General features: G+C 51.1%; 1 protein-coding gene across 1 annotated transcript in view; it reads right to left on the bottom strand.

Annotated features, from left to right (window-relative positions):
• ALDH1A3 (aldehyde dehydrogenase 1 family member A3) overlaps positions 1–23735 on the bottom strand; it is a 36325-nt gene extending 12590 nt beyond the window's left edge. Inside the window, exons 1-9 of the mRNA XM_010351271.3 lie at positions 23555–23735; positions 18278–18382; positions 16208–16348; positions 10926–11055; positions 10558–10619; positions 9523–9651; positions 7878–7991; positions 5748–5850; positions 3216–3400 (exon numbers count right to left, since the gene is read on the bottom strand). Of these exons, the coding sequence (XP_010349573.2) occupies positions 3216–3400; positions 5748–5850; positions 7878–7991; positions 9523–9651; positions 10558–10619; positions 10926–11055; positions 16208–16348; positions 18278–18382; positions 23555–23653 (1068 nt within the window). The 5' untranslated portion in view covers positions 23654–23735. The remainder of the gene's footprint in view (positions 1–3215; positions 3401–5747; positions 5851–7877; positions 7992–9522; positions 9652–10557; positions 10620–10925; positions 11056–16207; positions 16349–18277; positions 18383–23554) is intronic.
• Positions 23736–26927: the final 3192 nt, after the last annotated feature.

Here is a 26927-nt window from a genome sequence, read left to right as displayed (position 1 = left end):
TCCATATTCTGTTGGCAAGGGTAAAGAAACAGACAAGCTTCTACAATGTTGGTAAGAATACACGTGGGTTCACCCTCTATAGAGGAAAGTAATTCAGCCACACTTAAGGAAATTACCAATGTGTTCCCACTTAGCAACTCACTCTGGGGAATCTGTCCCAGGGATTTCCTTGTGTATGTGTGAAATTACATACTCTGAGGTCTCATGTGTGACTGCACACATACACGTGCTAATCAGAAGATGTTACTTAAATTCTGGTGGTTTCATCCAGTGGAATTTTGTACACATGTGAAAAAGAATCAGGCAGGTTCCCATGGACTGGTATAAAGAGCTCTTCACATTTTCTTAAGGAACAATTAAGTACAAAACAGTATACTAGCGTGGGAACCTTCATGTAAAAATCACAAAGGCTATCAGGACACACATTCATATTTGCTTGTATACACATGAAGACATTCTAGAGGGAAACCTGAGGTACTAAGAACTGGGGATAGCCATGGGGGGAAGGGTAAGAACCAGGTGTATGAAGGTGGGGGTGAGAGGGGCAGGAACCCTTTCACTATGGATGTTTTAGGCGTTTTGGAGTTTGGCCCAGGCATGTGTACTCCCACTCAAAAAAAGTAACAAAAAACAAGAAACAACAACAACAACAAAGGAACAGGCTGGGCACAGTGGCTCACATCTGTAATCTCAGCACTTTGGGAGGCTGAGGTGAGAGGATCACAAGGTCAGGGGTTTGAGACCAGCCAGGCCAACATAGTGAAACCCTATCTCTACTAAAACTTAGCCAGGTGTGGTGGTGCGCACCTGTGATCCCAGCTACTTGGGAGGTTGAGGCAGGAGAATCGCTTGAACCCGGGAAGGGGAGGTTGCAATGAGCCTAGACTGCAGCATTGCACTCCAGCCTGGGTGACAGAGCAAGACTCTATCTCCAAAAAAAAAAAAAAAAGTTACAAAACAACTTTGTAAGCTGCAAGATCCCGGAAGAGCTCAAGATTCTCTCCACTTCTCTCTGGGTGAACCAGGTCCCGGGTTACCAGTTCCAGGTGTTGCTGAGCCTCTCTTCTCCTCCCTGAGGGGCTAAAAGGGGCACAGGGGCTTCACCCAACTGCAGGTCCGGCCTGGCTGCTGGGCATAGGCCATCTGGAAGACCCTGTTTGTCCTGCAGGCAGTGCTGGGTCCCTGAGGAAACTCTACACATCCAAACTCAACACTCCCTGGAGAGTCCGTAGGAACACATTGTTTAAATCTAATAATCCTCCATGAAATGTCAGCTGGTGCCTTACAGTACAGGAAGAGAGACCTGCCAGGAAGTGGGATGACGCGGCAGGGCACAACACCAGAAACAGGGAAATACGGCCCCCAAAGGACTGGCTCAAGGCTGTGCTGGGCTCTCTGCCGGGAGGACGCTGCCGGATCCTGCCCGGCCAGGTGGCCTGCATAATGTTTATGTGCCTGGTTGCTCAGTTGCCAAATAAACCTGAACGATTTTGGAGTATTCCTGGGAGTGCTAGCCCGGCCATGGACCCTGATCTAGGTCAGCTAGCTGTTTCACAGGCATGAGACAGGCAGGACTATTTGGACAGCTGTAAGTCCTCTCAGAGTAAAATCTTATTACCGTAGATGAAAAAGCACTTTGGAAGAAAAAAAAAACCACGAACAGCATTCTAAAATAATATGCTGAGGTTAGACGGCTTTAGTGAGCTTTCAAACAGACTTTGAGTGGTGGCATAAATGTTTGATGAAATCAACACCCATTCTGCCTCTATCTGTTCTCTTGGAAGAGGTTGGCATATCTGGCCTCAAAAGTCAAGACCGGAGCCACGGAAAGAGACTTACAAATAGTGACGGGGTAAAGAAGTTTCCTCAGTATGGGGATCAGCTCACATAGTTACCACTGATTCTGGATTAGCTTTAAAATCACGATGGATTCGATAATGACTTGTGGTCATGTTTGCGTTCAGATCTGAAATCCAACCGAGGCCATTAGACGACCTTGTGTCACTGACCACTGGGTTTGGGGCTGAGGCTGGGCAGGCAATGACTAAGGAGGAGGAACGTTAGCCACGAGCAGAAGTGCTTTCTGCCAGGGTCACGCGGCATCAGTGTGTGGGCTGGGGACAGTGGAGGGTGGGCCCTATGGCCAGAGACACACCCCTCCTCCATGAGGCCCTCCCTTCTTCCCCAGCCAGGGCATCCCCATAGGATGGCCTGAGGTCATGCACAGACACTCACTTCCACCTAGACTGGAGAACCTGTCATTTAAAGCTTCTTCCTGTTTAAAACAAAATCTTCCCATAACTGAATACTTCTTAGGGGCCATGAAATTCTCGTAACACTTATTGCTTACTTCTATTCTCCAGATGAGGAAACTGAGCCATGGAAGGATTTTTGTGACTTTCATAAAGCCCAGGGCCAAATCTGAGCTCAGATCCACAGAAGCTTCCCCTGTAAACATGCAACGCTGTCAAAGTGGGGGAGCAGCAACCTCCTGGGATAGACACCAGTGGGAAAGTCATAGACATGTGACTCGAAATTTCATGGCCGGGGCAGGACTTTGGCTGAAAGCAAAGTGAGTGGCTGCTGAGCTCCATTTCAATAATGCATGGGCTGGTCAGACTGCCCTCTTAAATATTTATCCATCTGCTTCACTTCGTAATTAGTAAGAAAGTGATATAGGATGTGCCCTTTTAAAGAGGATATTGAATCTCGTGGTTATGATCATTTTCAACCTGTCCTTGGCTTCCCAAACTCCCCAAACTCCGCCTCCAGAGACATGTTCCTACTGCCTGGAGACACAGCCCCATGCCCCAGGCCCTCTCCATCTGGGATTCTTTGGTTTCTGATGGTTCACCTTGTCCTATAACCATGTGGGCTTGAGGGCCTCGGGCTGTGCCTGAGGCTCCGGGCCACAGTCTGCCTGCACTCTGCTGCCATTAGCTGCCCCACAGCCCCTCTTTCACAGGGAGGCCATCCTGGTGAGTGGAGGGTGCAGGCAGATGGCCTTCTGCCCTGGGAACAGCACCGTCCTCCCATGCCTGGGTGTGTCCTGCCTGCTTTCATGACCCCCTGGGACCTGATCAGCTTCTAAAGAAAAGGCTCCTGGGCAGGGCAAGTCACTGCTTCCTTCCTTGGAGACGGACCCTATAGGCTGTGGGCCTGCCAGCTTCAGCCCTGAGACCAGCACCGTGGGTTCAGACACATCAGGGAGTTACCTGAGGCCCCTGCTCTGTTTTGACATCGAAGGGGTCTCCCACGGGCCGTTTCTTGGCGTACTCCACGCTCCGCCTGACAAACTCGGCGTAGACCTGCTCCTCCACGAACACCCTGGAGGCGGCTGTGCAGCACTGGCCCTGGTTGAAGAACACTCCCTGATGGGCACACTCCACTGCCAAGTCCACTGGAGGGGGAGGGCGTGCGGGAGCAGCCGCAGAGAGAGGAAGCGATTAAGTTGTTAAGGCAGCACTGGTGACAGCTGCAATTCTAATTGCCTGCACAAGAAAACAGGCCCCAGGGTGGCTGCATTTCAGAAATTAATTTTGTTTGCAGACTTTCCCAAACAGAGAGGAAGGGAGAAAGGATTTGGGGTCCAAGTTTGGGGTTAAATCAATTCCCTGCAGGACTTCTCAGTACCTTTAGGATGCTAATGAACCCGAAGAATCATAGCAGTCCCCATTTCACTTGCCTGTGTAACCCTCCCCTCTCCTTTTTCTAGAGGACTAATGTTTTATAGAATAAACTTTGGTAATGACTGATGGAGGCCCATGGGCAAGAACTTAAAGGAGCCAAAATTCTTCACCTTGACTAAAAGAAGGGTCTTATTAAGTAAGGTAACATCACGTGTGTGGCTTAGAATGGCTGCCTTTAAATTGTAGAGCTGACACTGAACTAAAACCAGTTATTCAAACCAAGCTGGAGGGCTTGCAGAGAGGAAGATCTTGGGGGACACGCCTAGTGGATAAGAATGGTATTGGGATGTCATTCACATGTATGGAGGGGTTTCTAGTGCTCAACCCTTGACTGGTTTCATCACCAGCAGCCCCCACTCTATTGCCTGTTTAAGAAATGCAGCTTTCCTTTGCAGAGAGGCTGGTAGTGGCTCTGGGCACTGGGGAGTGATCCATTCCAGCTCCATCGGGGCTGCTCCAACAGCCTCTGCCCTTGGCTTTGAGGACGCCGTCACTATTTAGCTGGGTCATTTGTGCAAGTTTCGGTGGCAGCAGGACAGCATCATAAAGTTGGGGGTACCTCTCTTGTACCTCGACTCCTGCAGCTGGCTGGGCCAGGTCCCAGCTTGGAACTGCCACCCCTCTAAGATAACAGACTCATTTCCTGCTCCTGATGGAGCCAGGGCTGGCAGGCAAAGGGGCAGGAGGATGGTGGCTTGTTACCCTTGATGTCTTGCCTGGGATGCTGGTTATGTTAAGATGTAATTTGTGGACTGGCGCTGCCCTGAGGAGGAGTAGGAGGTGGCTACACAGCCTGTTTCTATGACCCTTGGGAGTAAAACCAAGCCCCAAACAGAATTAGTCTTGTGCTCTAGCCGCAGTTTCCTCTCCGAGAGGAAGATGAACTTCAGTGCAGGTGGAGTGTCCAGATGTGGTGGCACAGGAATGCAAAATGGGAGTCCTGGGTGTTTGGGACTCTAAATGTGAGTCACAGTGCCAGAACTGCTCTGGGTGCCTCCAAACACCTCGTGCTATTCACAGCACTCACAGCGTTCCCACAAGGAAACACTAACCCAGGCAAGAAGTGGGCAGTCCGTCTTCACACCCAGCTCCCCTTTCTTTCCTGAGAGCCTGTTCTCTCCTCCTGTCCTGTCTCCCATTGTGAGAGCCAGCTGCCAGAAAGGAATTGATATCAGTCATTTACACCTTAGCGAGAAATTGCGCCAAGGTCATTTTTCTCTGGGATAGTTGCAATTCCAACCTTATCTGAGTGTGAAATGAAAGGCTTTGTTCTCCGTGACAGGGATTTCTGGCACCAGTGGACAGTTGGGTGCGGCTACTCTTTAAGGCAAAGGTGTTTCAAGGCACTTGGGAAGTCACACCTTCTCATAGCTGACCCTGTCAGCAGGTGAATGAATGCCCGGCCAGCCCTTTCTTCCCTCTTGTGGACACGACAGCCAATAGCATGTATTTTAATGTTGTGACATTTGACTCTGGTAAGACACAAGCTGCCCCCAAGCCACTGGGCAGGTTGCTTTCCCAGGACAGGGGTCCACCCCTAGAACCAGCCCACCAGGGTATTTTGAAGGATCAGTTGATACTGCCCTTCTCTGGTTTGTTAGGTCTGAGACACATAAGGAAAAAGCATCTCCACGCTTCAGGGATCTTAAAACATGATAGGAAACGTGACTTGGAGGGGAGACGAAGGAATGTCTGGGAGTGGGTGGCACCTGCCCTCCCCGGTCCTCCCAGCGGGCTCTGGAGGAGAAGCCAGACCTGCTCCTCGTGACCTCAGCTTTGCAGGAGCATGCAGGAACACTTAATGTTGAGGGCCAGAAACAGGCAGCCCCTCTGGTGCCACTCAAGCCATGTCCTTTTGAAGGAAGCTTTCTACCAGAAGTGAAGCTGGCATTGTGATGTCCGCCTGCCTGTCTGTGGCTGGCTGACCGCGGCTGGGATGCATCCCCACTGTGTGTGTACACATCTCACTCTCAGTGGGTTTTGAATTCAGGCCAGGAAGTAGGGAGAGACCGATGGGTGCCCGACGCCCCAGCAACACCCAGGAGGGCAGAGACTCACAGTCAGCGTCAGCGCACACGATGCAGGGGTTCTTCCCTCCCAGCTCCAGCGTCACCCGCTTCAGATTGCTCCGGGAGGCGGCTTCTTTAACCAGCTTTCCAACCTCCAGGACAGAACACAGACCACAGTGTACCTTGGATACGGCTGAACTTGGCCCAAATGCACACATCAGTGAACATTCCGGATGAGTCTGGTAGGCAGTGCCACCACCTGCCTCTCTGCCCAGGCACTCCAGCCCCCAGTGTCGCTTCACTGTCCTGGCCTCTGCCAGCACCTCCCCCAATGCCAGACTGCCACATCCCGGGATCCTTGGTCTGAGCGGCTCCACTTACAGGTGTGAGCTGGAGCCTCCCCACACAGCTGGCCAGGAGCAGGGCCCTGCCCTCTCACCTGTCCTGGTGCCTGTCCTTCTGAGCCCAGGAGGCTGGTCCAGCCAGTCTGGTAAAGGGCTCCAGGGACTGCGGGGTGACTCTTCCACCCTCGCTAGAAACAGCTGAAATTCCAGCAGCCCAGTTGGGAGGTGGTTCTGTGTGGCTTTTTGGTGTGCTCTGAGGGAGCCCCCAAGTGTTAGAGAAGTATGGAGGGCAGCCAGCCCTCAGAGTGAGAGGGAGCGAATTCTCTGGAAACACGTTCTAAGACTGGGCTGCCGCTGACAGGCAGGGAGAGAAGGGGTGTGCTCTGAGGGGGCAGAGGAGCCACTCACCAGCCGTGCTCAGGGCCCCTCTCTCCCACCGCCCACCACACCCCTGCGGGGGAGGGCTGGCCCAGCAGGACTTGGTGACTTATCTAGGGCAACAGGAATGAATGAACCTCAGAGCTGGGAAGACCCTCAGAGATCAGCACAGACACGGAGGCCCACAGCCAGAAGACAGCAAGGGGCGGCCTGGGCTCTTCCGGGCCTGAGGCCGATTTCTCCAAAGCTAAGATGTGAGTGCATTTGAAACCTCGGCGAGCTGGAGCTCGTGGGTGACAGCTGAATGAGGTCTGGAATCCATCCGCAGGGACAACGTGTGTCTCCAAGGACGGTAACAGCGTCCAGCAGGGCTGGGCTGGACTGAGGAGGGGGATGGAGACACTGATTACAGTGGGCGTTTTCTTCTTTTTCAAGTACAGAAGCACTTTCTCATTAAAAGTAATTCCACGTAGAGATGTATGTAAATTAAAGGGAGAAAGCCTTCAGCTTCCCTCCCTCTCTGTCCCTGAGCCCGCCCCACAGGTGGCCATCAGTCATAATTTCTTGGGAGTCCCTCCAGATAATTTCCGCTTCTGCAAGCACACACTTTTACCAATAAGCTCGTATCGCGGATGATTTTCTACAGTTTGCCGTTTTGTGCTCCAACAATAGAGTATGGGCAGCTTGCCTTGTAACGGCCGTAAAACATTTTGTAGAGTACATAGAACATCCTGGAAGGTATGTCCCTGAAGGCTCATGAGAAAATTTCTCTAAGTAGTTTTTTTTTTTTTTTTTTTTAAATGAAGCTTCTAAAGCAAAAGTTTTTCACTTTTAAATGTTGGATGAGTGCTACTGAAACACCGTTCATCTTAGGGAAAGTGTCAGTGAGCACCTGCTTCCCCATATTCTCAATAGTATCATTTCAGTTTTTAGCAATCTGGCAGGCAAAAGGAGAGTCTGATTTTGTTTGCATTTCCCTGCTTACCAGCAAACTCGTTTAACCTTGGTTTAACCTTGTTGGGCATTCAGTATTTCTATTCTCAGAATGGCTCATTTTTCTACCATTCACTTTGGTTTTTTTTTTCATTGATTTGTAGGAGCACTTTACATATGATGGATATAAACTCTTGGAGTGCTGACTGCATCACGACTATTTTTTTCTGAGCTTGTTATTTATCTCTTAACCTTAATTATGGTATTGTTGGCCAGATGAATATTTTACATTTTTACTTTATCTTATCTCTCAATCTTTTCTTCTAAGCTGTCTGAGTTCTAGTATTCTTTATTTAGTTTGCAAACTAGGCCAGCGATTTTTTTTTTTAACTGGTTGTTATGTACTAAAACATGGTCAAATTTAGAAGAAAAGCAAATCATATTAGGGCCCGTCACAGGAAAAGTTCACGGTGTCAAGTAACACACCACTTTTACTTCTGCCAGCAGCCTGTGAGGAGGGTTACCTCTGTGGACCCAGTGAAGGCGACCTTGTTGATCTGAGGGTGAGAAGAAATGGCTGCTCCCACTGTGGGCCCGAATCCTGGCACGATGTTCACCACTCCTGGAGGGAACCCGACCTGGGAAGAAATCAAGATGGCACTTGAAGAAGGATGGACTTCATCCGCCATGGATCCACATTTGGGCCGAGACAGCCGTGGCTCTGTCACGTCCCCACAGGGAAGCCTGGGCTGGGGTGAATTTACCCAGGACCCAAGAGCAGTTGACCTTGGACACCCTGGGAGCTGACCTGGGCTTCTCACCCCCCTGCTTCCAGCCCAGTGTGCATGCTGGGCCAGGGGAGATGCCCACTCCTTCCAGGGGGACGCCACCCCGAAACGACGTGCAGCACAGATGTGTCGTGACGCCACAAGGTGGCTGTGGCCTGCCTGCAGCACAGTGCCTTTCCATGTGGGGCGTGTGTGTGAGACAGTGTGCGTATGTGTTGAGGGGAGAGAGGTGGCTTACCATGACCCCCTGCCCAGAATCAGAGGCACCTGCAAAATATCTGGAAACACCTGCCCAGAGCTTGAGTTTTCATTTTTTAGTCAGACCCATTATTGTTCCAAATGTTGTGACAAGATATCACTCCCTTAAAGTTCCTTGCCTGTTCAACTCGGGTCTCACCTGGAGCGAGCCCTTCCTGAAGGCAGAAGCTGCCACCTCGTTCACATTTGTGCCTCGTGTTTTGCATATGCTAAGCCTGTTTATTAGGCAAGAACGCAAAATAGACGAGGTGGACGGTGGTCCTGAGTCTTACTTAGAACATACTATTTCAGAAAGTCAACATTCTAGGCACACAGTTTGAGTCGGTGGAGTTTTAGGCACTGTTTCTGAACAGCTGGGATTTTCGAATTCCTAAGTCTCACCCGTGTGACTTAATTATGCCCCCGTCACCAAAGGAAAGTGGGCAACCGGCCCATCCCCAGCCGTTCCCACCCAGCCTCTAAGCAACCATGCACCTGCTCCCAGTCGTATCAGCCCTGGCTAAGAGGAGAACGGAATCAATCTTTTCTCCTGTCTCTGGTTCCTGTTGCTTTCTCTGAATCTCTGCTCCTTACAACCAGGGGATGGGATGGCTAAAGGTATCTCTGGAAAGAGGTGTCCCTATGGGCCTCTGTTTCCCTAAGTTGTGGCTGCCTGAGGGAGAAGAGATTGCATTCAGAGAGGAAGGCACTGATTAGCAGGGACCCGGCACACGCATGGCTGCGGCTGCCCAGCTGGAGCTGGTGCGGCCACCTCTCCAGAGAAAAATGGACCATTTCATACGCTGCAAATGCAAATCCCAGAGAACCTCCCAAATATTTGGCTCCCTCTTGGTTAACGCCCCTGCAAATTCTCTAGACAAAATACTGGGTCCTAAACCATGGGTTAGAGCCCATACTGAGAGTGAAGCGTTCTCATGAAGACCAGCGGGAGGAGTGGAGTTTCTCCAGCTTGGTGGCCACAAGCAGGAGAAAGAACGCGCAGTCACCACGCAAAGCACTGGGAGTCATTCCCTTCCCACTCGGCCGCCAGCAGTCTGCCCATCCTGTCTCGTGACGGTGGCCTGGTTCCTAGGAGTGGGAACGTTAACAAGAACACGTGACATTTTCTTTTTGGATGTCTCACCTCTTTGATCAGAGAGCCGAGATAAAGGGCAGTGAGGGGTGTCTGCTCCGCGGGCTTCAGGACCATGGTGTTCCCACAGCAGAGGGCGGGCGCCATCTTCCACACCAGCATCAGCAGGGGGAAGTTCCACTGTGACAGAGCACAAGGGCTTTGGGGGTCCGGTCCACCGTCCTACCCTGTCCCATGTGCCCAGCGAGGCCTTTGTGGAGGATACTGGCTTTTCAGGGTCTGGATTTGGGGTATGTGAGGTAACACAGGAGTGTGCAGTGATGAGAACTGCACTCCTGCACAGCACTTTCTAAACGGCCTTCTGGGTGGTACGAATAGGTGGCCTTTGCAGAGGATGAACGCATGCGCTGTACTTCTCCCTCTAAAACGTCTGCTGAAGACCTGGCCTCCCTTCCTCCACGGGTGCTTTTCCAAACCTCACTTCGTGTTGCTACCTGACTCTCCAGCTCCCTGCCTGGCTATTGTTGCAGTGGCCAAACGCTTCCCAAACAGACAAGCAGCAATCTTGGGCACCTGTGAATATCCCCACTGCCCAGGGAATAAAGTCCCAGCCCCTCGGCAGCCAAGGCTGCTGGAAGCTGGCCCACACCACTTGCCACGCGTGCTCACCCTCTTCCTCACTTTCGCTCCTGCCTGAGCTCTGGCCCCACCGGTTTTCCTGCTGTTCCCTTCCAAGTAGCCCAGCCACCTCTACACCTTGGCTCTGGCCATTCTTACTCCTTGGAAAATTCTTTTTCTTGTTGAACAAGCCTTTCTTATCTTTAGGGTCCAGTTAAGAGACCACCTTCCTGGGAATGCTGGCCACTCCTGACCACTCTGGCTGGAATCCACAGTGCCTCCTGTTGCATACCTAGAGCCAGTCCTAGGAGAGTAGGAATGGGGTCTAATCCATCTCAAGAGCTCCCAGGCATGGAGTTCCATGCCACAGAGAAAATGATCATAACACACCAGACATTGGTTCCAAAGGACACAGGGCACTGGGGCCGGATCTTCATAAAATCTATTGAGAAAAGCTGCCACACTTACCGGAGTGATAGCCCCACAGACACCAATGGGCTCATGCCTGGTGAAGCACACAACGTTGTCATCTGGAAGAGGGTCACATGGTGGGAAAGAACACACTCACTTAATACAGGTTGGGAACTTCAAGTAGCAAAAAGACAAGAAAGAAACCCACAAAGGTGCCAGAGCCCAGTCTCATCTATTACACAGAGAAGTGATGTCAACTCGACTGTAAAAGTGAAGTTCTTTAGAAGAAGAACTGGCAAAGCCATCTGGAGAGGGAGTTGGGTTGGGAATAGTGCCTCGGGGACACAGTCAGGAGGGGCTCTGGATTAATGGGAAGACGTAGCCCCAGAGGCATCCCAGATGAGGCTATAATCCACCTCGCTCACCTGTGGGGATGGTCTTGCCCTGGATTTTGTCTGCCCACCCTGCAAAGTATCTGAGGGTTCTAATACAGCCCTCCAGGTCAATGAAAAAGGCGTGAAGAAACGGCTTCCCTGTATCCATCGTCTCCAGGGCCTGCAATCACAAGATGATGTCTGTTTCAGACGCGGCTTGCTTTTCTTTTGCACTGTCAGGCTGTTCAAGACTCAAGTGGACTGTGGACAGGGGTCGGGGAGAGAACACAGTCCTAGGACATCGCTCTCCGGACCTCACAGTCGAATGTTCCTCTTCAGAAAGCATGGCACCAAATCTAACGGGGGGCCTGTCCCGGAGTGTGAGGATTGCTTTGATTTCAAAACACCTAAAGTGGGTTGCAGGGTGGTGGGCCCGAACACGGGCATGCACCCCTCCTTGAGGGGCCCCTGGAGGCAAGGCGGACTTGAAGCTGTGCTGGGAAGGAATGCACATTGGCATCTGATCGTCTATCTGTAGCACAGGGGCCTCCGCTGTGCGGCCGGTCATGTGTGCTTATGTGTTCCCAGGAAGCTCTCTGAAGGTTCGCTGGCTTTGGGGTGGCTGTGGCGGGGGCTGCCCTCCTCGAACAAAAGAGAAAGGGAGGATATAGGCTCTTCCTTCTCGCCGAGCTGGCCAGCGTAGCTGTGGAAAGCCTAGAGGGGTCGCGCCCCCAGCACAAAGATGCATCCTTCCCTCCTGCACCACGGAGCCCGGCTGGCCGGATGCGGAGTGGGAAGGCAACAGACTGCCCTGCTGGTGAGGGAGGTGATTACCCAGGGCGAGTGTGCAGCCACTCAATGGCAGGGATTCTTTTCTATTTCCAGCCTGGGTGGAAGAGAACCCCTTTGTCCCTCAGACAAGCGGCCCCAGTTGAGCCCAGCGCTGAAACCGCCAGCCATCCGCCTCTGCAGGAAGTGGCCGCCCTGACGCATAGCCCAGGGCTGGATTCTTGCAGAAGAGTCAGTGGAGTGAGATGATGATTGAGAAAGGAAGAAGGCCCCTCCTCGGGTCCAGGGCTTTAACCCCGGTGCACTCCCCGATGTCTCACCCCTGAGCTCCATGACTCTGTTCCCACTTCAACGTGCAGGCACAGACACTAATGGCCCAGGGACTCGACCAAGGCCACCCAGGGAGGCAGCAGCTGAATTCGGGGCATTTCCTTCCAGCCAGCATAGAGACGGGTCCTTAGAGGCTGCTCCTGGACATGTGGGTCTGGAAAGGCTGCAGGGCGGCCACTCCAATGCTGCGGCCCCCCAGCTCCCCTGGGCTCCAGGAATGAGCCAAGACCCCTCTAAATGGAGCCAACCACACCTGATGAACCTAGTTAAGTAAGTGGGCCTTGGGTAAGGCCCTGAATCTCTCCCTGCCTCAGTTTCCTCATCTGTAAAAGAAGAATAACGGTGCTTACCTCACAGGGCGAGTGTTAGAGTGAGAGGAGTCGGTGCACGCAGCACCAACCGCACTGCCCGCCCGCGGTGAGTGTGAGGATGGCGTTCAGATGGGAACCCTGACGACTATGCGGGTTATCATCACTTTCCCTTCAGGCACCAGTCAAGGCCTTGGTGACCCTCACCTGGGGACCCAGACAGGGCACTGAGTTGCTGAAGACCACAGGACTGCTCTAGGTCGGGGTGTGTGTTTGCCCCCAGCAGCCGCTGCTCAGGGACTGGGTCAGGCCAGTGTGACATCAAGAATAGTCTCCTGTTGGTTCCTGTAGATTTGCACTCATGCGTGAACTTTCATTTTGCCAGGGGAAACCTAGCAACTGCAAATAGTGCCAAAAGGCCTCTAAGCCTGGCCTAGTCCAGACAGTATCTGAATATCCGTCACTGGAACCAAGAGTTTCTTCTTTGCTCTTTTCTGGGATGGAACAAGAGAGAGGACTTCAATGTCAGCCCTGAGTGTACGTGTGAGACATGGAGCCAACGTTCTGCCTCCAGTCCTGGATTACCACCTCTGGCTGGGTGACCTCGGACAGGTTAATTAACCTCTCTGGGCCTCAGTTTCTCACCTCTGAAACTGAGACAATAAATCCTGCAGGCCAAGTGCCTACAACAAGCCGGGTACCCGCTGAGCATTCAATAAACATTGCTATTTTTTTTTATTATTAACTTCAGCAAGTTTGCTTACTGGAGTGACAATGTGAATTTACCAGGTTGGTTTTATGGAATTTCTCCAAGCAAGATCCAGGTCATGATAGGTTTAGATGGGAAATTATTTTTTAAACAAATTCTGCAGGTGAGTGAGTACAAGCGCTAGCTACAGATTGAAACAGTCACCCTTTAAAACAACTTGTTCTTGTGGCTCGATCATGAGTAAACCACAGCCACTCCTAAGTTAATTTCCTTTAATATTTCAAGAGAAAAATGTGCCTTCTGAGAAATTAACACATCATAACCCTCAGACACTAAAGAGTGACCGGAAAGAGCCAGGAAAACCGCACGGCAGGACTTACAACGAGAGGACCCAGAAATGGCATTTGGGGTGTAACGGAGAGTGCATAGGGAGGGCTTCCATGTGGGGGCTCCCAAAATGAGCACCCAAAGAGCCAGACTTGGGGCCTGGGCACCCCAGCAAAGGAAAGCCATCCAGGAGCCGCTGGATACCCCACATCTGTTTCCAGACACTGAGCGCAGAAATAAACACCCAGCCTTGTCAAACCACTGAGCCGGCGAGAGAACACGCTCCATGAACACGCACAGAAACCATATCAAGGTGGAGAGCAAGGGGCGCTCTCCTGTGATGTGGTCTGAGTTTTAAAAACCGTGTTTGCCAGTAATTCTCTTGTCCCTTTCATGTTGTGGCAAAGAGCTGGATCTTATTTCTTGTGGGCAGTGAGGTCCCAATGGCAGAAGTGATTTGCTGGGTTTGCATTCTGAGCTCCTTCAAAGTTCTGTCTGCTATCAAAACACAGTCGTGCCAGGACAATGGGGCAGGCCGAAGATGAAGGTGGCTTTGCAGCCGCCGTTCCTAAGATGATACTGACACTTAAGGACAGGGTTCGGGGGGTGGGGGGTGCCCAGGGCACATCCTCTCTAGCCTGCTATTAGTCCACACGGACATTGCCGACCGATGAGCTCACGCCGGGTGAAAACAGAAATGTTTTTGAAAAAGCCAGTTTGGCAGCTTGAGGGTTGAAGCTGGCTTACTTTGCAGGAAGAAACCAGAGGCTCCTCAGAGAGAAGCACTTACCCTGGGAGGGAGCTACCCTCACCCGGGAAACGTGCGGGCTGGTGGGGCTGACTGGGAAGGAAGGAAGGAAGGAGAGCTCAAGTTTCTGTGCTGATGCACTCTTAAGAAAATGCACCCAAGAGTCAGGCCTGAGAGTTCCTCCACCCTAGGAAGCACATTGAGGAGCACAGCAGTTTCCGTGTCCTGGCTGACACCCTCCTTTAAACAGTGGCTACCCTACTGCTTGTTCCCGACATCAGAAAAACCATTTTTCCAAGTCAAAGGCCAAAAAGGAGATTTCCTTCCCTACAACGGGCCTCAAGCTTTGGAACAAGTTTTAAAAACAAGAGGCTGAGACGTGCAAGGACAAAATGCACAGGATGCAGAGGATCTCGGCGCCCAACATGGCCCTGAGACATCCTCCAGTCACCCTTCAGGACCAGAGGAAGGTCTGAGGATCCTGCTAAAAAGTGCATTCACTGATTAATGCCTTTGCAGCCCAACCCCATGGGTTACGCTGCATCAATATTCCCACCTAAGGTATCTAGAAATTACTGGCCAGCAATGCATGTAGCTGAGGTTAAAAAATGGGTCTTCAGCCAGGTGTGGTGGCTCATACCTGTAATCCCAGCACTTTGGGAGGCTGAGGTGGGCAGATCACCTGAGGTCGGGAGTTCAAGACTAGCCTGACCAACATGGAGAAACCCCGTCTCTACTAAAAATACAAAATTAGTCAGGCGTGGTGGTGCATGCCTGTAATCCCAGCTATTAGGGAGGCTGAGGCAGGAGAATCGCTTGAACCCAGGAAGTAGAGGTTGCAGTGACCTGAGATCGCCCCATTGCACTCCAGGCTGGACAACAAGAGTGACAATCGTTCTCAAAAAAAAAAAAAAAGAAAAGAAAATGGGTCTTCATATGGCCTTATTACGATAGCTGCTATTATTAATAATAGATTAATAATAGATATCACCTACTGAGTGCTTACTGCACTCCAGAGACTCTGCCTAGAATCTCAGAGGAGACCATTCTTACACCACTAAGATATCATTATTGGGGACATTTTACATGAAGAAATAAATCTCAGAGAGGTTTCACAACTTGTCCCAAGTCACACAGCTAGTAAGTGGCAGAGTGGGGATTTGAACCTACATGTTTTCTACTCTGAGGTTTCCTACAACCAGGCTATTCTGACCTCATGACCACTGCACATACACTTGCTGCTGGCCAGTTCATGGGTGATTGAGGAATGATTTTAAGTCACATGGGGGCAATTTTTTCTATGTTAACTGCTGGCGTTGATTTTAGTATTAGAAAAATAAAAATAGCACATCAAACCTGTGATTTAATGAATATTTAATGAACACTGTCACATTCCAGCACTTTGGGAGGCCAAGGTGGGAGGATCACCTGAGGCCAGGAGTTCGAGACCTGGCCAACATGACGAAATATATAAATATACAATTTGTATATTAATATAATATAATATTAATATAATATTTGTAGTCTCTACTACAAATATAAAAATTATCCAGTCATGGTGGTGGGCAGCTGTAGACCCAGCTACTCGGGAGGCTGAGGCAAGAGAATTGTTTTAACCCGGGAGGCGGAGGCTGCAGTGAGCTGAGTTCACACCACTGCACTCCAGCCTAGGTGACAGAGGGAGACTCTGTCTCAAATAAATAAATAAATAAATAAATAAATAAATAAATAAATAAATAAAATAAAATAAATGAGAGTGAATATAAAAAAGAAAAAAGTTAAGTACAAAAACACACAATGGTACCAGGATATGGCCCAGCTCACAGTCACCATCTGTGAGTGCCGCAAGTCTGAGACTACAGATAGAGCTGAGCTTCCTATAGGCAGCCGCTTGGTCAAGACGCTGAGCTGCAGAGGACAAAACGTCTGACTTTGAAAAAGAAGGGATTCAGCCAGAAGCATAAACGCCTGCCTACATTGCTAGAGAGCTGTATCTCAAAGGATGGAACAGACCCATGACCACACAAAACCAGGACCCTGATCTTTCTGCACAGCCCATGGCAGACAGGACCCTCCCTGAGGACGGCTCATCCCACGCTGGCCCCCGTGTGCAGGTACTCACCGCCAGGGTGGCGCGGTCTCTCTCCACCAGGTCAGCCAGCTGGTGCAGCAGCCGCCCGCGACTCAGGGCGTCCAGCCGGCGCCACGGCGAGCCCCTCTGGAAGGCGGCCTGTGCAGCCTCCACGGCCTTGTCCACATCGGGCTGAGTGGCCAAAACGACAGAGAGACGGTGTCATCTTTCGATGTGGCTGCAGCGTGGGACGGCGGCTGTCAGTCACAGAGAATAGCAGAATCGTGCCTCTGGCAGACAGGCCGCAAGCAGCATCAAGTTTTTAAATCATCTGAGTGGCCGGGAGCGTTCAAGGGATTTTTTTTCTTCTTTACATCTATGATGTCTACAGTGGCCAAGTATCAATGCTTGTTTCTGATTATAAAAAGCATTATAAAATATTTCGGAAAGTCACCGACCTTGAGTATTTCTCTCGGGGACCCAAGTACAAAAAGACTTCCTAGCTAGCTCAGTGTGAACACACGCCAGCTGCTATTCGCAAATCAGGTGGGATGCGCGTCTGCCTGGCATTTTATTCCAGCAGGGAACTGGTGGTCAGGAGTGAGAATGGAGGAATTTGTTCCTCTCTAGATTGCAGAACTGACCCTGGGAAATAGTTCCCAGACAGGGAGAAGCAGGGAGGACCGTGGAGGCCTTTCTTCTCCCTTCAGCCTCTCCCACCCCATGGGAGCAGAACTGGATCTTCCGTGCACTGATAGAATAATCACAACAGAACCTTCTTTCTAAAAGGAGAGAAGTGAGGGCTATCCAGAGTAGTGTCATTCTTTCTTTTTCTCAGGAACATGGGTCACATTCATCTCGAAGGCCCCTTCATGCCTCTCTCTTTCTAGGAAGGTACAGCAAGGAGTCGATGCCGGACCCCAGGCAGGAGCGACTCTACCGAGACTCTGTGTCCAGAGCTGGCTTGGGGGTAAGCAGAAGCTTGGCAGGGGAGATGTGGGACACTGAATTCCTTGTCCCAGGCTCTGGGGTGGAGGCCAGGATCTCTCCAGCTGCAGAGGACGGGGTGGCCTGTAGCTCAGAACAGTCACTCAGACCAAGAGAGAAACCAAGGCCAGGGCAACCATCTCGTTCTCCTCCCAGCACCTGCACGGGCCACTTGGGAGTCTCCTAGTGGAAACCCCATTCCATGTCATGGCTTCCCCCCGATGCCCTCACATTTTTCTGTAAGTTCCTCTGTGCTGCTTTCTTTATTAGCAGAGCCTAACTGTCGTGTACAGGCGGGGCGGCTGTGAATTGCTCGCCTGTCACAAAACTCATGGGCAGGATAAAACCCAAGGCTACCCTGCACACACCCTTCACTCCATCTACATCCAACATCATCAGCTTGTTGACTGAGGACATCGGTCCACTGCTGTAGCGGCTGAGGAAACAGTTAAATCTGCCCGCCCTCAGTGGAAGGGCTTTACCTCTGCACTGACCTTCAAATTAGATTTGGTGGCCTTGCAATGTCTAAAGGACACATTCAGAAGTCCCTTAGCTTCAGAAGTCCCTTCCCTTAGTATTACAATATAGACCTTGCACTTGCAAATAGGGTTATAAAGGTTACTGCTTTCCATGCTTACGTAAATTTCTAGGAAAGAAGAAATCTGGTGGTTACATTATTAACGATCTCCCCATCACTTGGGGAGAAACTATTTTTTTCCTTCAAGTCTACTTTTTTCTCAAGTGTCTCCTGTCAGAATGCTGCATTTGGTGAAACACACCAGCTGGAAATGCTTTCTGGAAAGATTCTTTCATGCCTCCCGGTTCAAATAATTGATTAAAAAAAAAAAACAAAAAAACCTTTCCTTTAGCCATATGATGTGGATAGCTGCTGAAGTCATCCTCATAGATGGAGAAACATCTATCACAGGAAAATGACACTCTGCAGAGGATAGTCGGTAATTGATCCCATTCTGTGCCACGTGTCTCAGGAGCACACGCCAATTCGTGCAGCTAGCCCAGGCCCTGCGCCTAGCATGGGCCAGTCCTGTCTTCTAGCTAAGCCAAACGGCTTCCTTATCCTTTGGTCATCTGTAATTGAATTACTTAGAGCAACATTTTCTTTTAAGTACTTACCTTATCTCCTTCTTCCACTTCGCATATTTTCTCCAGAGTTGAAGGGTTATATGTGGCAAACTTTTTTCCACTCTTGGATTCGTGCCATTCATTGTTGATAAATATCTAACCAGGAAAGGAAGTGTAACAAATTAGATTTAAATCAAAATCATATAATTTCAACATGCTGAGGACCTTACGTAAGGTCTTATTCATCCTGTCCACCTTCTTCCCCGCTGCTTCCCTCTCCTCGTCGACATTTTATAGACAGGACCTGACATTTTATAGACAGAGTCCCAGGACCACGTGACCAATAGATCAACCTGGACAAACTCAGAATCCAAGTTGGTCAAATAAAACGAAAGTCTTTTACAGATTTTTTTCGAAATTATTATTATTATTTTCAACAATGACAATGGATTCCCAGAGGAAGGACTACGTTAAATGGTTAAGCAGAGGCTATGAATGGAATCATAACCTCACAGACTTTGGGGAAAGAGTCACTAGGTTTACATATAGAAAAGTCCCGAGCAGTCCACCCGCCCCTGGAGGGTAAAGACGAACTGAGCTTTCCCTTTCTCCTTTCAGCTGCGACACCCAGCACACTGATCGCCAAGGTGCTCGCTTTGAGGAGGATCTCACCATCACCCTTCAGTTTTCACCAATGCACATCGGGATGCCCCTCTCCAGCATTCCCCTTAAAATGTGTATTTTCACATTGGTCTTGATAAAAAAAAAAAAAAAAAAAAAAAAAAAAAAAAAAAAAAAAAAAAAAAAATTGAAATACAAAGTTAAATATCTGCGTTAGAAACTTTCCAGGTTACATTAAGGGATGTCGCAAATAACTGTTTAACCCACAGAAATCACTGTTCTGGGAACCTCAATGATCCAGAGTGCAGCTGAGAATAAAAACTTTTTTAACAAAAGACATCATGAGCAGACTAAGAAAAACATACCAAGTGCACGCACCAAAACGTATGTACTATTTACTGTTAGTTTACACTGAGATCTAATTGTCTTAATAACATCAATTAGAAGAGAGGGCTTTTAGAAAAGAACTAGGAACAGAGGTGACAGACAATATACAAAGCACATTCCGACAGCACAGAAGGCCCCCACTGCCCAGCAAGAAGACACACAAACTCCTACGACACCAACTTGGAATGGCTTCCTCCTCATCACAGCCTATCACAGCGTCAGAAAAACCCCCATGGCAGAAATGGCTAACATGCAAGTCTATCAAATAAAATGCCGTCAATAATTTCCGAGTACAGAATTAGTTGATCAGGTTCCATTTTTATATCTATCTGCATACAGGGCACACAGCTTTACTTTGCCTCTCTTTGACTTCTTTAAAGGAACAATTGCATTCCTCAAGGACTAATTTCAATTATTGTGAAACGGACTCATTTGGAGCATTGGACTCCCCAGTGACAACAGGTGAGAGAGGGCAGCCATCTCCAAAGCATGCGTATTGGTGACGTTCTCTGTATTGAGTTTCCTGTACGAACACCACAGCTTGAGCTTCAGACCTGGGTGATGATGGGTTGATCTGTATAGCACACCACCGTGGCACATGTTTACCTATGTAACGAACCTGCATATCCTGCACATGTTTCCCAGAACTTAAAATAAAAGTTGATAAAAAGTAAAACAAACAACAACACCACAAAAACCTCCAAAGCTCAGGGGTGGGGAAGCCTGGTCTGAGTCTGCTGGGGACCAAGCACACGCGGCAGACTCTGGCTGGGCAGGTGAGTGGAGCCCAGCTGCCCCCCAGTTTGGAATCCAGAACTGAGAGCATCCGTCACCAGTGGGACATGTCTGTCTGGCTTCTGGAAGCTTAGTGTCTCGAGTGTGAGGCCAGGCCCCCAGGGAAGCACACAAGGAAAAGGCCAGGCTACAATTACAGGTTTATTCTTCCAGCTGAAACTAAATCCAAGAGTTCACTTTCGCCATCCAGCAAGTCATCACTTGGTAACAGCGAGGAAAAAAAAAAACAGGGAAGAAGGGTTAAGTTAGTGCGGGGAGGAAAGTGCAGCCAGGAAGAGAGGCCCATTTGTAGAAAGATGAAATTTCGTGGGTTAGATAATAGAGACTGTCAGTGAAAATTGCTGATTCTAGATCCTTCCTGGTATCAATTCCAAAGAGGAGGGAAAATGAGAAGGTGGCAGAAGAGAATATAAATAAGGGGGCTGGAAACAGATTACGATGATCGGATGTCTGCTATACTTCATCTCTGAGCACGCTCCTCCAAAAAAAAGAAAAAATTAGTTTGCTCATGACATTGATCTGTAACAAGCAACCTTAAAAAAAATTCAGACTGTTTGGCTCTAACCATATTTTCCCATCACAATGTTTTTGATTTTGTAAAATCTTCTTTATACTACACTAAACTAGTAAGTAACCTTGTAAGTAGTTTCTACTGTTGACTTTTCTCTCCACTAAAACAAAAATTTAAGGAAAGGGTCAGTAAATATGGCCTATCCATTCTGCTGGCTGTATTGTTTTGAACTCCAAATCAGGGTAAAGGGTCTGGAAGGCACGGTTGTCTTTGATTTGTGAATTAGCATACGACACATCTTATGGAGGGATAACATTAAGCTACATTGAGCTGTAGACATGGTTCACATTTTACAAAAGGAATAGAATAGCATGGCATCAGGACTGAGCTGTAGGTGTCTCAGGCAGAGGTGAAAATGGCATTTGTACAAGTAGATGCTATTGGTGCCGATTTCCAGTAACTTCCATTGGCCAACAGGCCACTCAGCGAAACTCAAAAAGAACATGTTTTCAGAAAAGGAGATTTGGGGGAATTTTATTTTTCATAAGAAAGGCAATAAAAACTGGTGTTTTAAAACCAGAAAACTTTAAAGAGAATCTCTGCTACTGGAAGCAATTGTATAAAGAAAGAGGACCCCTAAATTAGAAGGGGCTTCTATCTTCTGAGATCCGTGTGGGGACCTTGGAGGGGCTCTCTGCTATCCAGAACCACACAGTATGACCCTAGAGAATCCAGTGTTAATATGTGAGGACAGATGAAGGGGCTTTGACAAAGTCATCCTCCTGAAAGCAGGACTACCCTGGGAAATGGCACCGCCAGGGCTGGGGCTCAGATGGACCAACTATGGCGTGTGCCCCATTATCAAGAAGCGCCACGAGTCAACTTTAGAAAATAGCAGACCATTGCTGGCTCCCATGCTCCACTGTCTGCTTGCCCGCCAGACCACCCACGTGCCGGGGCCACTCGCCCACCCTGGGCCTCGGACTTGCACTTTCTGCCGCTCCTTCCCTCAGCAGGCACTCTCGGCAGCCTCACTCTCAGCGGCCTCTCCAGTCCAGGCCCTGTACCAGGGCACTGGCTACGCACCCTCAGCCAGTCAAGCTGCCTGGGTCCACAACTGCTATGAGGAGGTCTCCGCAGAAGATGGACCAGAAGTCAGGACAGAGCAGGCAGCAGCACTGTCCCCCACGGGTGAGGAGGGAGCAGCCAGTGTCAGGCAGTTGGGGCCATCAACCCCAGAGAGAACCCTCAAGATCCCAGTGCTCCCGGCCCATCTACCACCTTCCCTCGGCCTCAGTCCTGCACTGCTTCCCTTCAACTGGCAGAGGCTGTGCACCCACCAGGACGACAGGCAGTCATGGCTCTGATCTGAGCCTGTCTGTGCATCGTCTGAGATATCCCTAAAGGCTACGTTTACACTTTAAAAGTGTCCTAAAAATTGTAAAGAAAGAGGTAAAGTTTTGTATGTTGTCAGATTGCTGATAGGACTTAAAAACATCAACAGTAAAAGGACCATAATAAATTTACTTTCTGGTTTCTGTATACTGTATTTTGAAATCCTGCGCAACCAAAAGAAAACAAACAACCTCCCCACTTCGCCGCCAGTAGCAAGAGCCAAGCACCTAGAGTAAGGGTACAGAATTAAGACACCGGTTTCACTCTTCCCAGAATTTGTGTTGGAATTTTCACTCTGAAGCTGATATTACAAAGAAAACTACATTGAGAATCAGTTCCAGCGTTCACAGCGACCTGTCTTTGTGATTACAGAGCCTTCTGAAAACAGTTAATTTAAATGTCATGTGATCAGAGGCTCAGCCGACATTGGGAATTAAGTGCCAAGAGACCCAAATCTGAAGGCCACACATAGTGCCCTGCAACTTTCTCCGCTTGATTAAAACTCTTTGAGAAAGATAATTGCTACTTCTGAAAGTAAAACGAATGAGGAAATTCTCTAAGTGCGGTGTCAGCTGGAGCGGGGGTTATGGATAAAAGCAAAAATCAAGAGAAGCCAAAGGTGGGGAAAGTAAAGGCCATGGCTCTCGGTCTGGCCCGTGCCTCTAAAGTGCCCCAGCACCGGCCCACGGGCAGTAGAGCACCCCAGACAGCCTGGGGGTGTCCTCCATCTGGTCGCGCTTCCGGACCCGGGTCTCCTGGCCCTCCTCAGCCCCAGCTCAGAGGCCTCGGAGGCCTCACCATCTTCCCTTCTTCCTTTCTGCCCCAGGTAGGTTAATCTCACCGCTCTGCCACCGCTCTAGCCTCCCAGCCCACAGCGCAAGGAGGCAGAGAACCGTGTGCTTCTGCCGCGCGACCAAGCCTGGGCTCTCGGCCTTGCTACCCACGGCTTCTCAAGGACCAGACCTGCGACCTTCCAGAACGCGCTTCTTGTCTGTAAACACCAGGCCCTCTGGGCTCCAGGACGGTTTCATCAGTAGGTGAGCACCTTCCTATTCCCCTCTAGCTCTGCTGGTGAGCTGGGTAGAAGCTAAACTTGGAAGGTGCCCACTCTTCTCGCTTTGCTCGGAGGACCTGTTTCCCCAGTCTTCTAACCAGCTCGGCGATGTGGCTCCCAGACTCGCTCTTGGAGTTCTAGAGCACCTCTGACCCTCTCAAAGCCAGACTCGTCCACCCTGGAAACCATCCCAGGGGGTTTTGCAGGAGCGAGACTCCCGAGCTCCGAGTCAACGTGACGCTCACCTCCGCTCGCGATCAAAGCGGGCAGTGCAGGGAAACGTCGGGGCCGCGCGGGGATCCCTGCAGCCTGGCACCGCGCGGGCGCTAGACGGCCTCGGTCTCCTGGTTTCGAGGCTCACAGCGCCGAACCCCGTAGCCTGCGATCCCGCCCAAGATGCCCCGCGAAGGGTGCGGTTTCTAGAGGTCCGAGCCCGGGCAGGGAAGCTCGGGTCTCGGGAGCGCCCGGCGGACTCCCGGCCCGCTGGCCCCTGGCCCCGGCGCCCCAAGCTGGCTGCGCAGCGCGGAGGCTGGCGGCCGTCGGGTGGGAGGGGCGCCCACCTCACCTTGGTGAACTTGACCTCCAGGTTGCGGATGGGGCGCGGCAGGGCTGGAGGCTTCCTGTCCGGCTGCCCGTTTTCCACAGCCCCGTTAGTGGTGGCCATGGCTCCCCCGCGCTCCCTGGCCCTAGGCGCCCGAGTCTGCGGCGCACCGGCTCGGCCAGGGCACTGCGAAGCCTGCTCCCGGGCTGACAGCTCCCCGCCGCTTTATGCAGCGCCCCACGCCTCCCCCCCCCCACCCCGAGGGGGCCGTCTAATTGGCTGCAGAACCAGAGGAAGGGAGGGCGGACGGCGGGAGGGAAGGGAGGGGGCCGGCCCGTCTCTCTCCACCCCGCCCGCCGCCCCTGCGGGAGCGGGAGTGCCGGCCGCGCTGCCCGCGTGCTGCGGACCGCCCCGGCGACCGCACCGCGCGCGCTCTAGCTCTGGAGGCTGCCCTTGGACTAGTTCCCCGAAGCGCCGCCGGACCCCGGAAGTCGCAGGGCTGAGACACCCGATCCCGCAGGGAGCTGAGCCGCAGGGGCCACAGCGCCCGGCTGCCTCCCCGAAGTCCGGCGGGCTCTTCCCGCGGCACCTGCAGCCCCCTCCCAGCCGCCGCACCGCACTTCGGCCGGCGCGCGGCCCTCCGGAATGCGAGCTCTCTGCTGGGCCCTGCGTCGCGCCCGGGTCGGGGCTCCTGGCGGGGCTGCCCTGCATCGCTGCGCACGTGCCCTGGTCTTGGGTCCAGCTGCCTGATCCCGGCTCGCAGGACAGACGCCCGCTGCGCCCCACCCTGCTCGAGCGGGCACCGCTGGCGGGCGCACCCGGGCCCAGCTGGCCTGGAATTTCCCCGCGGCCCTGGGGCTTCACACGCAGTGGGGCAGAAGGCGAAAGCAAAGCGCGGGGCCATTCATTCCAGCGCTACGCTGCGAAGCCCTAGCGCCGCTGGGCCTCTGACCTTCACGGGCGCACACCGCCCTCCATCCCAGAGCCCTGGGATGCAATTAACTTGATTTTTAAAACGCATAAATTGTACCTCGATTAGAAAATGATAATAAAAAAGGCACATAAGATCTCTGCTGCTAATCGTTTTAAGAAGTGGAATTCTCTTCGCACATAACTTCCTGGGAGAGGGAGGCACGACTGGCTCCTCTCCTCTTGCCATCTGGGGAAACGCTCCATCAGCCCCCAGGACTTGACCCAGCCCCCATCCGAGACCCGGAAGCGGCTTCCGATGCATGCCATTCCTCAGGTCGCTGGAACAATGACGTGAGGCACGAACTCTTGACAAAAGCTGTGCTTTAATCCTCAGATAGGCTCAGCCGCTTCAGTCCGTCTTTCTGTAATACCCAAGTAATCAACAAGGGCGGGGGTCTCCTTATTTTCCTGGGGCTTCTCCTGTTTTCAGGCCTCCGTGTCTATCTTTGGCCCCTGGTGTCCTTCGGGATAGAGGGGTAAGCTTTGAAGCTTTTGGAAACCCCGCATCTGACTTTTACCCTGTGGTGGTGGAAAGGTCCTGTGCCGTTATGGGCTGGAGTGCACAGCTGAGGGCGGGGAAAGGGGATAGTGGGCCCTGGAGCCTGGCAGGCTTGACCTATATCAGCAGGCTAACACTGGTGAGTCTGAGCAATGCCAGCTTTTTCCTCAGCTGCTTCTGCCAAATCCTGGGCTCCTTGCCCGCTTGGCTGGCCCCATGGCTTCCACTTAGGTCTCCTGTAAACATCTGGGCAGATGTGCCATGCCAGGGCCCCCGGCTGGGTGCTGAGCCCTGGCGTTTGGGTGCCTGAGCCCAGGAGGACTGTCAGGGTGATTGACAGGCCCTTCCTGCATGGAGGCCAGGGGCTCAAGGCCAGTGGGTGCACCAGGAACCAGGGAGTGAACTCCCATTCGGAGACTTTATCTGGCATTTTGAATGGTTGAACTTATGTCACTGCCAGGATTTTTTTTTAATCTGAAATAAAATTTATAGAGGAAACTGTGTTAATTAAATAACTGCTGGATTGATGGGGGAGGCAAATAGGGTTGAGCTTAAAAGTCTGCTCCTTTAGGGAAAGGAGTTGAGCCTGTTTGCTCAGAGGTAGACAGCCACCATTTTGTTGGCTATGAAGTCAGGAATGAAAGCCACCTCACCTCACACTCAGACATCCTTGTGACCCGAGGTCTAGTCTCAGGAGCCAGTTGCAATGATGCCATCTGGCTCACCTGCAGCTCCGTTTGATACCCACGTGATCCTGGGAGCCTGAAACCAGAGTGGAGCACTCAGCCACAGACCTTGTCACAGCAGCTGGCTCTCAGAGGGCAGATCAGGAGAAGGGCCTCGCTCTGGGCTTGTCCAGACAAGCAGGCTCTACCTCTGCTCCCATCCGAGGGAGGGTGGAGGCAAACACTCTTCTCCCCATTTTACAGGTGAGTAAACAGAGGCGTGCAGATACTTGTCCCAGACATCACCATCGGTGGAGAAACTAAGGCCAGACTGTGTGAGAGTGGGTGGTGCAGGGCAGGGAGGAGGGGCTTCTCTGACATTCCTCTGACCTATTCTTTCACGCAGGTGGGCACGTGTGATCCAGCGGGGTCCCATGTCACTGGGGCTGCATAGGACATAGTGAAGACACCAAATGCTTTGAAGGTCAAAAATGGTGGGAGTAACCCATTTCATTGTGCCTTTCCTGGGAATCCTATCTCCTAGCTGTGGCTTCAGAGGCAGGGACTACAGGGGCTGGGAAGGAGGAAGATTTACTTTTACTCACAGTGGGTTGCTGCATGTCTGGTTGGAGGTTGAGTTGCCTGAGCATTGGAGGTGGCAGACCCCCAGCCCCTTCTGACCACATCCCTGACCTGAGTTCCAGCTGTGCACCCTTAGGTTGGATATTGATCTCTCTGAACTTCCTTTTCCATAATTTCCTTCCCACTTTACGGCGTTTGGGGAGGCTCAAGCAAGATAAGGTTCTCAAGAAGTGCTTCATAAGCTGGAAAGTGCTGTCTATGTGCCAGCTCTTCATTTTCCAATACTTCCTGAAGACTGGCTCCTCTTTGCTGGCTTTTCTTCTTGGAAGACAGCAAGTTCTCCACACTTCTTTCTGGCTTGCAGGAGCTCCCCGAATCAGCAGTCCGTTCACTCATTTCATTGTGAGAAAGTCTTCATTCATTTTGTTTTTAGCTCTGTGGTGCTGCCATTGTCTGCTGATTGTTTTCTTGGTCCATCAAATGAGCTGAGTCCAAGACGTGTCATGTTGCAGGTTTGTTTGCAGATGAACACTCAGTAAAAAGAAGCATGAGTAAAAGACTAAGATAAAACAAAAGTCAAGTGATCACCCCCTAAGTTCAACCTAATTTCTTTCTTTTTTTTTTTTTTTTTTTTTTTTTTGGGGGGACAGTCTTGCTCTGTTGCCCAGGCCGAAGTGCA

This window comes from Saimiri boliviensis, chromosome 5 (genome assembly GCF_048565385.1).
Source record: "Saimiri boliviensis isolate mSaiBol1 chromosome 5, mSaiBol1.pri, whole genome shotgun sequence".
In the NCBI taxonomy this organism is placed as follows: Eukaryota; Metazoa; Chordata; class Mammalia; order Primates; family Cebidae; genus Saimiri; species Saimiri boliviensis.
Note: the sequence above shows the minus strand (reverse complement) of the source record. Positions and strands in the feature narration are given on the sequence as shown.